The following is a 17,183-nucleotide window of genomic DNA, read 5'->3' as shown; positions in this document are numbered from 1 at the left end:
GAGAGAGAGAGAGAAACAGTAGGTGCCCCAAATAAGCTTGGGATCTCAAGACCTAGTTCTAGTTCACCTTGGTGGGAAGGCTGTGCTGGGCCTCCCTGAGTGTGGAGTGTATTGTGACTCCAAGGGGAGGTCAGTGTGCGTACCAGGCAGCCAGTACGGAGCTGTCAAGGTGACTCACAAGCTCAGAGAATTCTTTAGTTACTGCAGGTAAACAGTCACTTCAATTTTTGTTTCCACCAAAAATATATCTGCTGAAAAGATTCTTACATTTCTAAACAAACCATTCTGTCTTTAGATGGCTTGTTCCCTTTAAGCAAATGTGCAATGCTCTAATAGTTTTAAAAGCACTCTGTCAAATCTGAAGCACCATAGAAATTTAAGATATGTGGTGCTTGTTTCTTTTTTATCCCCTAGGAGAGGGGAAAACGCTGTTAAGAATTTATTTTCTTTCTATATTGTTTTAGGCAATAACACTATGAGATCAGCAATGCCTTTATCAGATCTCATTACGAATGAAGGAAATTAATTATTCTAGGGTTAGTACTACTCTTTGCCTTATCTTTTCAGGGTTAGTGAACTGGTTCCATTATTTCTATCATGTATAGGACTTAACACTTGAAAAACTGAACTGTTATCTTTTCACATACTAACATTACTTCATAAAAGTCCTTTCAAAATGAGACTGAATTTATCTGCTATTTTACTTGTTAAAAAATAAATTTGCAAAAACTATCACTATGAATTCCAAAACCAGTTTGGATAAAAACTCATTTCTTTTACTCATAAGTTGCAGTTATGAGTCAGTTCCACTGAAAATGTACCTTTGTAAGCACATTGTAATAGAAACCCATAATAGAGTCTATGTTATAAATTTTAAATATATGAAAGGCTAGGGTTTTAACACATTATTGTGAGTTCCAAAAGCTTTAGCCATCTGCTATAAGTAGGAATAGAGACAAACTTCCAGAATTTGGAAAGTATCCAACTATTTCTTTCAGAGCCCATTATTGTAAGATTCTGTAATGCCTACAATTTTGTCTCTTGACACTTCTGTAAGAATAAGGTCTATATTTCAGGCTTCTTGGAATGGCCTTGATTTTTAAATATTTTACTTGCTGTAAAACCATGTGTCAGACAATATAACTTAATTTTCATTTAGAAAAAATGTCTACTATTCTTTCAAGTATAGATAGTCTCAGTTTCCTAGAAAAGAACCCTGGACTCTATGTCATCTTAACAGTTATTAAGAAGAAGCGATAAAGTATTGACAGATTTTTAATTTACAGCATAAAGAATTCATCTCACTAATAATTACTAAGAGGACAGTAATTAAATTATCATAATTTTTTGAGAAAGAAAACCAGGCAGCAGTTTCATTTCTTTGAAACTAAATGATGCTAATATCTTTAAAAGTATATGAAAATGTGTTGGTAAGGTAAGAAAATTTCTTGACACTATTACTGTAATGTTCATTTTTTGGGACTAGAATTACAGAATAGTCCCTCCTCTCTTTTTCTTTACTATACAGTTTTTAAAAACAGAATTCAAGATGTGCATCTAATTACTGCTAATAGTGCAATATCCCAGGCCAAACATTTGCCCCTGACTGTCAAGTGTGTTTCTGATGAAGCTGGAAAGGGAGAGAAAAAGAGTAACAGTGAGAATGTAACAGAGAGAGAGAGAGAGAAAGGAGAAAGAAAGAGCAATGTCCCTTGAGCAAGACTTTCTGCAGCTGTTGTGTACATTAATCCAGAGTGCAGATCTCCCAACACTAAAAATAGCAAGCGTATCCTTTTACATGATAAAAAAAATTTTAAATGAAAGTCTTTAACTATGGAGTCATATTATTTTAGATTTGAATTCCTTTAAAAAGGAAATAAGCAATGCATATTTATTCTCTCTATAAGCAACATTATTTTAACAAAACAATGTGTAGAAAACTGCCAATGATATATGCAACATGTCACAACTTCCCTAGTTGGGACATTTTTCTTTAGGACTCAAATAGGTTGTGATCTCTGTGTGTCTCATCAATCCCCTCCAAAATCTTTACACGTAGAAAACTTTATTTTTCACTTAATTTTGTGTTGATCATACATAATTAGAAAGTTATCCTAGGTTTCACTCTAACAGAACTAGCTTTCTGAAATATCTCTTTTCCCATTGTCAGTGCCCTGTTATCAAAGTACACTTGTACACTTAAATCTGGATATTACCTTTCTTTTTTTAGCTGACCCAGATGAGGATGTCCAAGCCAGGCACTCCACAGCGATGATAATTATCCAAGGAGAACTTCCAGATGAAAGCACAGGAGAAAAGTAAAATTCTTCACGCCCTTGGAAATAGAGAGTAGCCGTCCATAGAGATTGAGGAGTTAACCTTAGTTTCAGGGAAGATGGCTGTATGAAGCTGGACAACCTGTCACCACCGGAGCCAGAGCATTTGTCAGCTTGCAGGTCCCAAGTTATTTTGAGCTGTATAAACCATGTGCCTGTGAAACATTCCACCTGATTGGACAGGAGAAAACTGAGCGAAGGGATTCCATAGCGGGACAGCACCTATGGGGGGTCGGTGGTCGATCAGTTCTCCTACCTATTGAATTTCATTTATAGCTAGAGGCCCAAGTTGATTATCAATTTATGCTTGGAATTAATACTAAATTATTATACTACATAACACTACATTCCATCTGTCAAAGAAAATGGCATTATTCTAAAAATGTATAAAGTTTTTAGTTTTTAAGATTCCTATTTCTAACCAATGAGAATTTTTTTTTCATTTAATCACTAATACATTTGAGGAATTCTCAGTGAAAAACCATTATGAGGCTAAGGTCTAATGTTTGAAAACTGATGACTTTTTTTTGAACTGCTTGTCCAAAGCTTAAGCCAATGCAGAAAAGGTAACTTAATTGAAGGTGGCTAATTAGAGATGACAGAGAAAATGGAGAGAGAAAATCATCAGCCTGAGAATAAACCCAGAAACAAATAAATCTGAGCAAACTTCTTCAGAAAAAAGAAACAGATATTGTTTAAAAGTCCAAAGGACCATTACTACATAACAACTTCTGGGGCCAGCGCTATGACACAGTGGGTTCAGCCTCTGCCTGTAACACAAGCATCACATAGGGGCACCAGTTCAAGTCCTGGCTGCTCCATTTCCAGTCCAGCTCCCTGCTAATGGCCTGGAAAAGCAGTGGAAGATGGCCCAAGTCCCTGGCCTTAGGAGACCCAGAAGAAGCTCCTGGCTCCTGGTTCAGCCCTGGCCATTGAGGCCATCTGAAGGGTGAACCAGCAGATGGGAGGCCATCTCGAAAGTGAACTAGTGGTCGAAAGATCTCTCTGTCTCTCCTCCTCTCTCTGTAACTCTGCCTTTCAAATCAATAAAAATAAGTATTTTGGAAATGTTTTTTAAAAATGAAAAAAAATGGCCGGTGCCGCGGCTCACCTGGCTAATCCTCCGTCTGTGGCGCTGGCACCCCGGGTTCTAAACCTGGTTGGGGTGCCGGATTCTGTCCCGGTTGCCCCTCTTCCAGGCCAGCTCTCTGCTGTGGCCCGGGGGAGCAGTGGAGGATGGCCCAAGTCCTTGGGCCCTGCACCCCATGGGAGACCAGGAGAAGCACCTGGCTCCTACCTTAGGATCAGAGTGCTCCGGCCGTGGTGGCCATTTTGGAGGGTGAACCAACGGAAGGAAGACCTCTCTCTCTGTCTCTCTCTCTCTCTCACTGTCTAACTCTGCCTGTCAAAAACAAACAAACAAACAAAAAAAAAAAACAAACAAAAACCTCCTATCCATGTATTACTACCTAAGAATAACTTTTTGTACATTATTTTGAAAAAGCTGATGCCAGATGTCTTCTTTCATAAGCATTGCCAATCAGTAAGAAAAATGTCCTTAACAAATACCTACTTTGTTAAAGCATAGGTTCCTGGACATTAATTTCATATATTTTCAGAATATGAATTTGGAAGAAAAGTTAACTCCCTGGCTTGGTACAGATGAAGGATGCTATAATATCATCAGTCTTGGTGGAAGGCTAGGTTTTGAATTCTCAGACTTTAAATACCAGGGATTAGTTTTTTTTTTTTTTTTAAAGAATTATTTATTTATTTGATAGGTAGAGTTACAGAGAGAGACAGAGGTGGAAGATCTTCCATTTGCTGGTTTACTCCTCATATGGCCACAACAGCCGGAGCTTGGCCAATCTGAAGTCAGGAGCCAGGAGCTTCTTCTGGGTATCCCACATGGGTGCAGGGATCCAAGTACTTGGGCCATCTTCCACTACTTTCCCAGGTGCATTAGCAGAGAGCTGGATAGGAAGTGGAGCAGATGGGAATAGAACCTGTGCCCACATGGGATGCTGACACTGTAGGCAGTGGGTTTACCTGAAATACATTGATTTAAACCTAACTTTCTTAGTTGAACCACACAACAGCTTATAGGGTTTCATTTATTCATTCAACAAACAATTACTTTTTTTGAAAATTTATTTGCCAGGTTGAGTTATAGACAGTGAGAAAGAGACAGAGAGAAAGGTCTTCCTTCCGTTGGTTCACTCCCCTAATGGCCGCTACATCTGGTGCTGCGCCAATCCGAAGCCAGGAGCCAGGTGCTTCTCCCTGGTCTCCCATGTGGGTGCAGGGGCCCAAGCACTTGGCCCATCCTCCACTGCCCTGCTGGGCCACAGCAGAGAGCTGGACTGGAAGAGGAGCAACCGGGACTAGAACCTGGTGCCCATATGGGATGCTGGCGCCACAGGCGGAGGATTAACCAAGTGAGCCACGGTGACGGCCCCTCAACAAATATTTATTTAATGACATCTATATGCTAGATACTGGATATAAGACAGTGCACAAAACCACAAAAAGCTCTGACCATTTACTACAAGATATTTATTTTCTCCAGGCATCCTGACATTATTTATAATACATCGAATAGATACAAAATTTGTTTGTTTATGGTGATCTGTCAAGGGCTTCACTATACCATTTTTATGGGCTTTTACAAGGGCAATGAAATGTAAAATAAAACCGACAGCGCTGATGTGCTTCAGCAAGTTAGGTGATGCTGATATCCCGCATGAGCATCCAGCTGCTCCACTTCCTATCCAGCTCCCTGCTGATGTGACTGGGAAAATAGCAAAGGATGGCTCAAGGTCTTGGGCATCTACACCCATATGGGAGACCTGGATGGAGTTCTTGGCTCTTGGCCTTGGCTTGGCCCAGCCCTGGGGAGTTAGCCAACACAACAAATGGAAGCGCGCTCTCTCTCTCTCTCTGTCTTTGCCTTTCAAGAAGTAAATACATCCTTAAAAAAAGAAAATTGAGGAAAACATTTTATTTATTTATTTATTTGAAAGGCAGGTTACAGAGAAAGAGAAAGGGAGAGAAAAGAGAGAGCTCTTTGCTGGCTCCCTCCCCAGATGGCTGCATGTCCAGGGCTGGGCAAGGCTGAAACTAGGAGCCAAGAACTTCATCCAGGTCTCCCATGTGGGTGCAGAGGCCCAAGCACTTGAGCCAAATTCTGCTGCTTTCCCAGGCACATTAGCAGGGAGCTAGATTGGAAGTGGAGCAGCTGGGACCGACATGACACCCATAATGGATGTTGGCACTTGGCCCCAAGGAAAACTTTTAATTCAGATCAAGGAAGAAATCGAATCCAGGAGGACCTGAATTATTTTGATGGGTTATTCTCACTGCCATGGTAATCCAGATCTGCAAGGCATAGAGTCATCTGCTCTCCTGTGCCAATACTAGCATCTAGATAACTTGACTGTGTTTCTGCATTTTCTATTTATGTAGAGGCTTCAGCAACTTTTTTATTTTTTAAGGATTTTTTTATTTATTTGAAAGTCAGAGTTAAACAGAGAGAGAAGGTGAGGGAAGGAGGGAGAAAAAGAGAGAGAGAGAGAGTCAGAGTGTTCCATCTGCTGGTTCACTCCCCAATTGGCCACAATGGCCAGAGCTGTGCTGATCCGAAGCCAGGAGCCAGGAGCTTCCTCTGGGTCTCCCACATGGGTGCAGGGGCCCAAGGACTTGGGCCACCTTCTACTGCTTTCCCAGGCCATAGCAAAGAGCTGGATGGGAAGTGGAGCAGCTGGGACTCAAACTGGCACCCATATGGTATGACGGTATTGCAGGCAGTGTACCTGCTACACCCCAGCGCCAGCCCCTATTTAAGAAGAGAATCTTCCTTCATTATTCTATTCATATCTTAAGCTGAAATCAATATAAATGCTGCTAGATCTTGAGTGGGGCTAAAGAAAAGTAGAACTTCTATTTCAGGTAGCTAATAGGAGTGCAACAAATTGGTGTTCCAAGGAGAAATGCTCATATACACTGTAAATGAACACATTTTTACTTTCCTGTCATGATAAGCCTGGTGTCTTACCTCTCATGCACATGTAGAATACTGAGGCTGGTGGAGACCCAAACTAAAAGAATAGAGTTGATTGGAAAGAGGAACTAGGAATCCACAAAGAACGCAAAAGAAGGGGGCCAGCATTGTGGCAAAGTGGTTTAAGCGGCTGATGCAGGTATCCCATAAGCTCCAGTCCCAGCTGCCTCACTTCTGGTCCAGCACCCTGATAATGCACCTGGGAAAGCAGCAGAGGATGGCCCCCAAGTGCTTGGGCCCCTGTCACCCATGTGGGAGACGCAGATGGAGTTCCAGGCTCCTAACTTCAACCTCACCTAGCCCCAGCTGTTGTGGCCATTTGGGGAGTAAACTAGCAAATGGAAGATCTCTCTCTCTCTCTCTGTTAGTTTCTCCCTCGCTCTCTAAACTTGCCTTTCATAGAAATAAAAATAAATCTTTTAAATAATTAAACAAATAAAATGCCGTAGAAGTTACAGAAAAGAAGTGAAAGAAATTCTGAACAATAGTAATCTTTTCATTTTTACCATAGATTTTCAAACATAGCATATAAACATTTTTGAGCTCCTTGAACAAAAGCTCTATATAAATATTTAAAATAAATAATATTCAGTGATTAGGGGCAGCTTGCTTACAATACATCAAACACATATTCTAGGTTTTAGTTTTTAAAATTAGTTTCTGCTTCCATGCAACTTAGTCCTCATCTTGCTTATATCAGTAATAACTGTATAACCATTTTGCCATAAAACCTACTAGTTCAGATTTTATGAATTTAGTAGTACAAAGTATAGTCTTTAAAATGTCTTAATACTCAAGCATAGTTAAAAGCAAACTTTATAAGTGACAAACAAACACAAATTTCATGTCTTAAGTCTTTCTTATACGGTTGAGTGGCCTATCCAACACGTGTGTTTATTGTGGTTTAACATGATCCTGTGCTTGCCTTCAGCTGTTTTCTTAATTCAGTCACTCAGCTGCAGAAACAATTTACTCACATTGGGATGATCCACAGGAATGCCAAGGAATCTGGAAGATCTATGACATAGGAAGTTTTCACTTGGAAGACAAACATGAGAGAATTTCGGTGCTAGTAGATTCATACAAATTTTTTGTATTTGCTGTTTTTCCATATTGCTATAGTCTTTAATATTTAAAAAAACTGCTCACATATACTAAGGTTTCAATAAATTTTGCTTGAAGTTCATAGATTTATTAGTGATGTCGCCCACGCCAGCATCAAGTAAGAAGAACAAAACAAAACCTCTGTCTTATTTTTGAGGAACAAAGACATGTATATATTTTTTAACCTTTTTAAACGTACAACATTTCATACTAAATACAAGTTCCTGATTGTCCAAAACAATAGGTGGGTGGTAGACCAGAGTCTTATATCCCATAATACAATTGAGAAATACAATGAAATCCTTAAGAAATTTCTTTTCTATGTAAATGGTCTTAAAAATACTTACCTGGGGAAACTAAAAACATTAAAAAATCTGTAAGTCCAAAATCTACTTAGTTTTAAAAACTAAAAACATTTTTAAAAATCAACAGAACACCTGTTGTTTAAAAATGCAACCCTGAAAATTGAATTTGTGGTTACCTGTCTCAGGAGAAGCACCATTCCTGTATCAATCAACCAGGATCATCTAAAGTCCAAATCTCACTGCCTAACTTGTGTCGGCCACAAAAGTAGCATGAAGGAAATGTGATACTGCCCCACCAGAGCAATGAAGGGTATTTACAGGGTTCCGTTGCAGATCCAGGGACAGTCGTTTAGAACAGATTGCTCTTTCAGATCAACTTTAATAACTCAGGCTGTATGATGTTATTAGCCTGGAGGGGTGGTGGGGGTGGATAATGACTAAGGAAATAGACTCTCGATCTTATAGACTAGATGAAAATGATAATAAAGAAATTCTAAAGAATAAAGTGTAAGGAATACACAAGATATTCTTCCACAGGATGCATTTTATGTATAGATACCTTTATTTGGTACAAAACTGAGACTGTGGTCATTGCATTTATTAAAGTAAATATGGGAAAACAATCAGTTATTATCATATTCTATTCGCTTTGCTAGTTTTAGCCTATGTAAAGCTTTGTTATATGTTTTCCATTATAACACAGTAAGGCTCTTTTTTCTTGTGTTTTTGTTATATATAATGTATCAAAGTTTGTACTTTTTAAGAAATATCAATTTCTAAGAAGAAAATTTGTACTAGAACTTTTAAAAAGAGCATCCTGTGACTAACATTGTTACTGAAGAGATCCAGAACTATTAGCATCATGTTTGCACTCCTGCAGGTATATAGTTATATAGTTGATTTCTACTTCTTGCCATATTCATGTGCTGATTACATTAACACTATATTAAGTGTGTCATCTAAGTAGAAATAAATTAACAATCATTAGCTATATGCCAGGTGCTATGCTAAGTTCTTTATGTATGTTGTGCTTTATTGAATATATTCCATCAATAATTAGTGAAATATGTACTGTTATAATTCTCAATTTACAGATGAGAACCTGAAGCTTAGAAAGACATCAAAAACTTGTCCAAGGGCACACAACAAGTAAATGACTGAGCTAAAATTGAACTTAAGGCTACATTTGTTTTCATAATCATTGCAAATATTCAAATGTTCACATTCCAAGGTATTTGTGAACAAATTGAGGATAACAATAAATATAAAACCTTTCTACTAAGTATTCTAAAGAAACACTAGGTAGGATTTTATAATTTTATAATTTTTCTGACCAAAAACAACCCTCAAATTCTTTGGTATGACTAAAAACAAATAAAGAAAAAATTTAGGAAGTAATACATATATACTTTCAGAAATATTCTCTCTGTGATATATCCTGGAATATTAGACATTAACACTGAAAAGTAGGGCATTGGAAGGCCGTTGGGATGCTTTGACAGACCTTTTTTTGTTATTATTTATTATAGTTGTGGTACTGAAACAGTTTGAGAACTTTCTTTTGAAACTAAATTCTGTGGCTTTTTTTTTTTTTGTAGTATATCAACATAGGTTCATCATTTTCTTTGCAAGTTAGGGGTAAGAAAATAACAGTTTGAATATTTTCCCTTTGTAACATTAGCATGGAGTATGCTAGTATGCCAGGCTCTGGGTGATTCCACTCAGATTCTATTTTTGGGTTGCACAGACATTTCAGAAAGCCGAAAACAAAGTTCAGCGTTCTTACTCATGACCCAAGTAATCACACAACATGAACAATGTGAGGGAAAGGACATAGGAGCAACATTTCTTGTAAGTATACTGTAGGTCAAGGAGTAGCCTAAATTACTCTCATTTAATTTTCACATCAATCCTGTGAAGTATTATTATCTGAATGTTACTTGGAGGAAATTAAGGTTCAAAGCATTGTAGTCCAGGAGGTTCAGCTGTTGCTTGGGACACCTACATCCCATGTTGGAGTGCCTGGGATAGAGTTTTGCCTCTACTTCTGATCTAGCTTCCTGCTAATACACCTGGGAGACAGCAGATGATGGACTAAGTACTTGGGTTCCTGCCCTCCACATGAGAGATCCAGATGAAGTTCCTGGCTCCTGGTTTCAGTCTAGGTCAGCCCTGGCTCTTGTGGGGCTTGAGGGAATGAGCCAGCAGATGGAAGATCTCTGTCTCTGCCTCTCTCTCTGCCTTTCAAATAGATAAATAAATGATAAATTTTAAAAAAAAATTTAAAAATGAAGTGTAGTTTTCTGAAATTATACAACTGGTGAGCTGCACAGCTGGTTGTCTTTTAGTTTAGGACTTACTTTCTTTCCATTGGCCTCCACTACTCATCAAGAAGAGTAATGATCCAGCTTAGCACTAAAATCAGAAATCACCCAAAGCAGGAAACTCATCATGATTTTCATGTGTATTGTTAGGTAAAGGAATTGTAAAAGCTATTATTTTGCTTTATGGACATAGTGTTTATTTAACAGAAACAAGAGTTGAACAGAAAAAGAGCATATAACTAACTCTAGAGCTTTTTTCATGGACAAGACTCAATAAAACTGGTGGACTATTATGGTAAGGGCTAATGATCATTTCTGAGAAGTTATCTTTTAAATTTTTATTTATTTATTTATTTATATTTTTATTTCGAAGACAGAGGAGGAGATAGAGAGAAGGGGTGGGGGTGGAGAGAGAGATATTCAATCTGCAGGTTCACTCCCCAAATGCCTACAACAGCTGGGGCTGACCCAGTCTAAAGTCAGGAGCTAGGAACTAAGTCTAGGTCTCCCATGTAGGTGGCAGGGATCCAAGTGTTTGGCCCATCACATGTTGCCTCCTAGGGTACACATTAGCAGGAAGCTGGAATGGGAAGTGGAGCTGGGACTCAAACCCAGGAACTGATGGGGGATTCAGGTATTCCACACAGCATCTGGGTTTTTGTTTGTTTGTTTGTTTGTTTTTTGGACAGGCAGAGTGGACAATGAGAGAGAGAGACAGAGAGAAAGGTCTTCCTTTGCCGTTGGTTCACCCTCCAATGGCCGCCACAGCTGGCGCACTGCGGCCGGCGCACCGCACTGATCCGAAGGCAGGAGCCAGGTACTTCTCCTGGTCTCCCATGGGGTGCAGGGCCCAAGCACTTGGGCCATCCTCCACTGCACTCCCTGGCCACAGCAGAGAGCTGGCCTGGAAGAGGGGCAGCCGGGACAGAACCCGGCGCCCTGACCGGGACTAGAACCCGGTGTGCTGGCGCCGCAAGGCAGAGGATTAGCCTAGTGAGCCGCGGCGCCGGCTTGCATCTGTTTTTAAATAAATTTTTTCATTTTACTTAAAAGGCAGAGAGATACAGCAGGATCTCCTATCTGTCCATATGCTACCCAAATACCTACAACAGCCAGGGATGGTCAGGCTAAAGCCACAGTCCCAGAACTCAATCCAGGTTTCCCACATAGGCGGCAGAGACCCAGGTAGTTGATCCTTCATCTGCTGCCTCCCATGGTGTGCATTAGCAGGAAGGTAGACTGGGAGTGGAGAAGCTAGGACTTGCACCAGGCACTCCAGTACAGATATCAGGCATCCAAAATGGCATATCAACTGCTGTGCCAGATGCCTGGCCCAGAAGTGATCTTATTACATAGAATTTATCATGGAATTATGGAAAAATGCTGGTTGTGATGAACTTGTTTCTAAAGGAGGGAAGAGTACAGAGGGAGAGCTTGGAAAATCCAAATAATGGAAAACCCAAAAGGCACTTGTATTTTACATACCTTATCAAAGTTCACATTTTTACTTGCATATGGATGTATTTATTTGTTGTTTTATTGATTAAACAAACTTCCTAGCAAATAAAGGAAGCATACTTTAGTGTAGGAAGAGCTGCAAAATATTTTTGTTTTGCTTTTTCATCTATTGTACGCATCTCCTAATGTTCTTCAATCCCAACTGAGAATGGATTAGTTAAAAACCTAGTCTAAACAACGCCTTCTGGTTCAAGGTAATTATTATGTGTGTTTATATCTTATGCCTCCCTTCCTTTAATCTTCTGCCTCAACAGTAACCTCTAATTCAAAATGTGGGTGATAATGTCACTAAAAAGCATCAGTGAGCACACAATGTCACAGAGAAGTCAAACACAAAAATTGAACACAGTGTGAACAGAGTAGGGAATTTAAATCTATTTGCAAATAATCCACTGCCCTCATAATGTGCAAACTTCAATCAAGAATAAGAAAAGCCTTGGTATAATCACAACTGTGATCATCATGATTCTATAAAATATAAACAACCTTTCTGGTCTTACCTACCCCTCTTCTACATAAATTTTTATTTCCAACCAAAAAGTTCCACTAGTATTTCTTCATCTTACTTTTCTCCCATGACTTTGTTCACTGTTTCTTCCATTAATTATGTAATTAAACTAGTAATAGAAACAGTTCTCCTATTGTTGGACTAAACTAACTTTTCATTTATGTGCTTATGCTTTATCAACTCACCTAGATCAACTCCTTGAGAATTGGAGCCATAAAAATTTTTCTTTATAGGCCATACTTTAAGGCATGGGCACAAAGCAAGCATATAATAAATCTGTGCCTGTCACATGCCATAGAAACTATGTATATGAATTTAAAAAAAGAAATGATGATCATGTTGTTGAGTTCTACTAAATTATTCATTCAACATATATTTACTGAACACTTACTGTGTGCCAGGAAAGATCAAATGGCTTAAACTCTTAACAACTTAACTGATTTAATTGTCATTATTCAGAATTAAGTCAAATGAGGAAGGAAGCTAAAAATGATTGAATGCCTACAGTCACAAACTAGTCACAAAACTGAGGAAATTTTGGACCAATGGATGCTTATAATTCCTGAGATAATTAGTATAGAAGAACCCTTAATTAAGGATTCTTGCATAGGTGACCTTTGGAGCTACTTTCATACTTTTTCATCCTTCTGAACTGGTTTGCTACTATGTGTCTTGACCACTTTTGCACAACCTTTGTTTTGTATCAGGTCCTTGCTTTTATCTACTTCCTAATAATCAGGCTCTTTTTTGATTCTGATTCTGTATGCTTCTTCTCTTAAGTTTTATACTTCATGATTTTAGTCTACATAGCTAAAAAGCAGCTCTCTGTATTCTTATGCCTTAGTTTTTGAGATCCCAGCTCAGGCCATTGACTGAGCTTCTTTTTTGCTCAAAAATAAAGAGTACATTTAAAACACACATAGAAGCAGGTAGGTATTCAGCAGAGGAGAGCACTTCTCTCTGCCTTTCAAATGGAAAACACCCTACATAATATTCTCTAATTCAAGCAAAATTGCAATTATTTGTGACTGATTCCAAACTTGACTTACTTCCAAAAAAGCTAGAATTAATTATTTAGCTCTTGGAGCAACATTAGCAGACCCTAGCCCAGAGTCCACATCAACCAAGCTTTGTTGTTCATATTTGAATATATAGTTTAAATTAGTACAACAACACAGGAATTATGGGTCATTATCCCAATTTTATGGAGAATAAAACAAAAAATTATATGCTACTGTGGTTTTTGCAAACTCAAAGACCTGAAAAAGATCTCAGGACATAGACCTTGAAATTGTCTAGGGTCTACTATATTATTAACTTATTTTTATAGAGGAGGAAACTGAAGATCACAGAAAAAATTTGCACAAAGCCACTTAGAACTGTGATTCACACCCAAGGTCAACCCCACGCCAAAACCCAAGCCCTTCTGCACCACACCACGCCTCCTTTCAGAGGCATCCAAGCTTGCTGGTAACACATTTAGAAGTTGATCAGGAAAAAAAAAAAAAAATCCTGAAGATACAAAGTAATAAGAAGGAGGCATCTGTTGATATGGGTTTATGTTGATTTGCTGACTTCCTCCAAAGTTCTTTCAAATTCTTGGAAATCCAGATGATTCACTGTCTCTGACCAGACAAAGAAACAATTTGAAGGAATTCTGCAAATTATTAGACACAATAAAAGTAGGCATGAGAGGACACAGTTACTGAATCTTGAATAGACATCTATTTAGTGTTCCATCTTTTTGAAGTCATTTACCATCATAAACTGGTTTTTATACTCCACTAAAAACAGCAACTAGATCAATAACAGAACAACACGACTGCCCTTGAAGTTGGTCCTTATTTTAATTATTTGTGCTTAGGAAAGTTAAGCTCTAGAATGGGCATGCTACATGTCACTCAATGTCAAATAGCAGTAAAAACCAAGACTTCCCACTTATATAATTAACTTAGTTATTTTGGGAGAACACACAAAACCTTTATCTATTAGCAAAATTGGAGTAATGTGTATGTGTCAAGTGAGACTTTGAACATCTTTGAGTAACTGTGTTTAGAAGGCAACTAAAGGAAACATTAAAAGGTAGTTACTGATTATTTTATGTCTCTAAACAAAATATCACAAATATTATTTTATTAAGTCTTAAGAAAGCTGTGAGAACAAAATTATTTTATTCATCGAAACAGATTTAATTGCTGCATGAATTTTAAAGGTCACTTGTCTCACTGTGTCAAAAACCTCTTCCTTAGCTATTATGAAAAATTTCACAAAATGGAGATCTAGATTTTCAAAAAATTTCTTATCAGCTTTCTAATTTTGCATGAATCCCATTCATGGAAAGAATCCCATTACTATATTAACAAATAGTGTGACTGAATTGTCTATTTAGTGATTGTTTACTATGTTTGTGTTGGGATGGAGTGGTTAATATGGTTTTCTTTTGTTTGATTCTTTTCTATTCATTTAAAAATGAGAGAGATTGTTTTTACACTTGGGTAATATTTAACTCAAACAACAAAAAAAACTTGATGAGCATAAAAGCCATTGAAGGTTGGTGCTGCGGCTCACTAGGCTAATCCTCCGCCTTGCAGCGCCGGCACACCAAGTTCTAGTCCCGGTCGGGGCGCCGGATTCTGTCCCAGTTGCCCCTCTTCCAGGCCAGCTCTCTGCTGTGGCCAGGGAGTGCAGTGGAGGATGGCCCAAGTGCTTGGGCCCTGCACCCCATGGGAGACCAGGAGAAGCACCTGGCTCCTGCCATCGGATCAGTGAGGTGCGCCGGCCACAACGCGCCAGCCGTGGTGGCCATTGGAGAGTGAACCAACGGCAAAGGAAGACCTTTCTCTCTGTCTCTCTCACTATCCATTCTGCCTGTCAAAAAAAAAAAAAAAAAGCCATTGTAAAATCAGGATTTTTAAGAACCTAAAACTCAAAATAATGATGCAAATGGATCAAATTTCATAAAAATACATCACTTATTTTGGAAATAAGTAATAATAAAAACTGGTACAGGAAAATTTGCAGTTTTAAAGTTGGGATATTGATATATACCCATTTGGTTTGGATGCTGTATTTTAAATGTCAGCTATATAGTACAATAGTTAAAGAAAAAATCAAGTAAGCTCTATAATTAGGCAGAGAGCAATTGTATTTAGAGCTGGGTTCCAACTCCACCACACATTATCTGAGAAATCTTAGACAACTCTAAGGGGAAATACTAACCACTACTTTGTAGGAATGACGTGAAGATTGAGTTAACGCTCTTAGAATAACACCTGACTCCTAGCAAGTAGCCAATAGATGTTAACCTCCATCATTACCATTGGTATAATTTAAAGACATTTTTAAATAAATATCTTTTAGTATGTTTCCTGAAGTCATAGAGAGTGTATATTATACACAGTTGCACCGAGCTGTAAACTTGAGGAAAGGCCAAAGGCTGAATGAGCCACCTAGACTGATGACTCAGACCCAGCCAGCAGTTCAGGTTTCCGGACTGATTCAGTGCTTGGCTCCCATCCTGAGGCTGACAACAAGAATGCTAATTAGTGCCGAGTGATGAGTTTTCATAACATGGGGTGTTGCCCATTAGAGATGTGAATCAAATTACTTACAATCTTGTATAGAACAGCAATTGTGATCAACCAAGTTTAGTTTTAAACCAATGACACAGAGGTAAAAATGCCTCCTATCTAGTTACCAGGCTCCTGCACCATCTGCTTCTGAATTCTACATTCTCAACTCATCCACTGCCAAGGGGCTAAACATAGCTAAAGGATTTAAATTATAATTTGATCTGACAACCCAGGTATCAAACAAGACTTCTTTAGCCAAATAAGTAGAGTGGTGACAAATATCAGTGCAGTATATCCATTCTATGGTAAGTGCTTTGTGACAAGAAAATATTTATTGCAGGTATAGGTAAATATCATTTCTCATCTGATCTTAAAGAGGATGTTACCGTAAGTGTGATATTCAACATAGGCTAACAAAACTATTGCTAACGTTAAGTGTTTACAGGAGAGAAGTCTAGGAAATCTAGGCTGCCTTAGTCTTCTCACGATCCTGAACTGTATAATGCTTTTTTTTTTCTTTTTTCTTTTTTTGACAGGCAGAGTGGACAGTGAGAGAGAGAGACAGAGAGAAAGGGCTTCCTTTTGCTGTTGGTTCACCCTCCAATGGCCACCATGGCTGGTGCATCACGCTGATCCGAAACCAGGAGCCAGGTGCTTCTCCTGGTCTCCCATGGGGTGCAGGGCCCAAGGACTTGGGCCATCCTCCACTGCACTCCAGGGCCATAGCAGAGAGCTGGCCTGGAAGAGGGACAATCGAGACAGAATCCGGCGCCCCGACCAGGACTAGAACCCGGTGTGCTGGCGCCACAAGGCGGAGGATTAGCCTAGTGAGCCGCGGCGCCGGCCCAGAACTGTATAATGTTGAATGCTTTTAAATACATCTAGAAGTAGATAAAGCAGATTTACATCTATTAAATAAATCTCCTAATGATGATGATGAACTAGGAAAGATGTTAAATACAAACAACAGTGATGTTTTAAAAACCCTACTATTTTTAAATGCTCAAGTGTTAACACTTTATTTGAAAAATATCCTATTGGTTTTTATTTTATTAGATATTTCTTATCAAAGTCATATTAGCTGATCTGCTTCAATATTCATGGTTTACCTGTGAAGAAACCAACATCCAGAAGGAACAATTAACAGAGTTATATAGCATTTCAATACTAGGAAGAAATATCTGAGCATTGAGTTATTATTTGCATTGAACATGGTTTATTTTATTTACCTTCAAGTTTTGGTGAATTGTGCCCAGAATCATGGGATAATATGATTTAGGTATTAGTTCATTTATACACCATGTCCTTTACCCATCTCTGAAATAATTTATACCAAGAAGTAAAATATTTTAGCATAATTCTGTTCTATTTCAATTTTGTGAGTAAAGGTCCTCATCAAAAATGTATTTTGAAATCTGATCTACAGGTAACTTATTTTGAAAAATTTTATTTTTCT

At 38.5% G+C, this 17,183-nt stretch overlaps 1 protein-coding gene across 8 annotated transcripts in view; it reads right to left on the bottom strand.

Annotated features, from left to right (window-relative positions):
* The window catches only part of MYPN (myopalladin), a 119,331-nt gene that overhangs the window by 94,051 nt on the left and 8,097 nt on the right, over positions 1–17,183 (bottom strand). The window contains exons 1-3 of one of the 8 annotated variants that reach the window (XM_089314935.1): positions 7,982–8,152; positions 7,374–7,413; positions 2,217–2,558 (exon numbers count right to left, since the gene is read on the bottom strand). The exons of 1 other annotated variant lie outside the window; for it this stretch is intronic. Coding sequence is in view for 2 of the 7 variants with exons in the window: in XM_070057739.2 (XP_069913840.2) it covers positions 7,374–7,375 (2 nt within the window). In the remaining 5 variants the exon portion in view is untranslated. Of the gene's footprint in view, positions 1–2,216; positions 2,559–7,373; positions 7,435–7,981; positions 8,180–17,183 lie in introns of those variants that run through there. 6 more of the 8 variants (XM_089314934.1, XM_002718457.6, XM_070057738.2 and 3 more) reach the window with 6 other exon arrangements.

Source organism: Oryctolagus cuniculus, chromosome 15 (assembly GCF_051225735.1).
Source record: "Oryctolagus cuniculus isolate XC-2025 breed Fujian yellow rabbit chromosome 15, ASM5122573v1, whole genome shotgun sequence".
Classification (NCBI taxonomy): Eukaryota; Metazoa; Chordata; class Mammalia; order Lagomorpha; family Leporidae; genus Oryctolagus; species Oryctolagus cuniculus.
The sequence above is the reverse complement of the archived record's forward strand: the minus strand, read 5'-3'. Positions and strand labels throughout refer to the sequence as shown.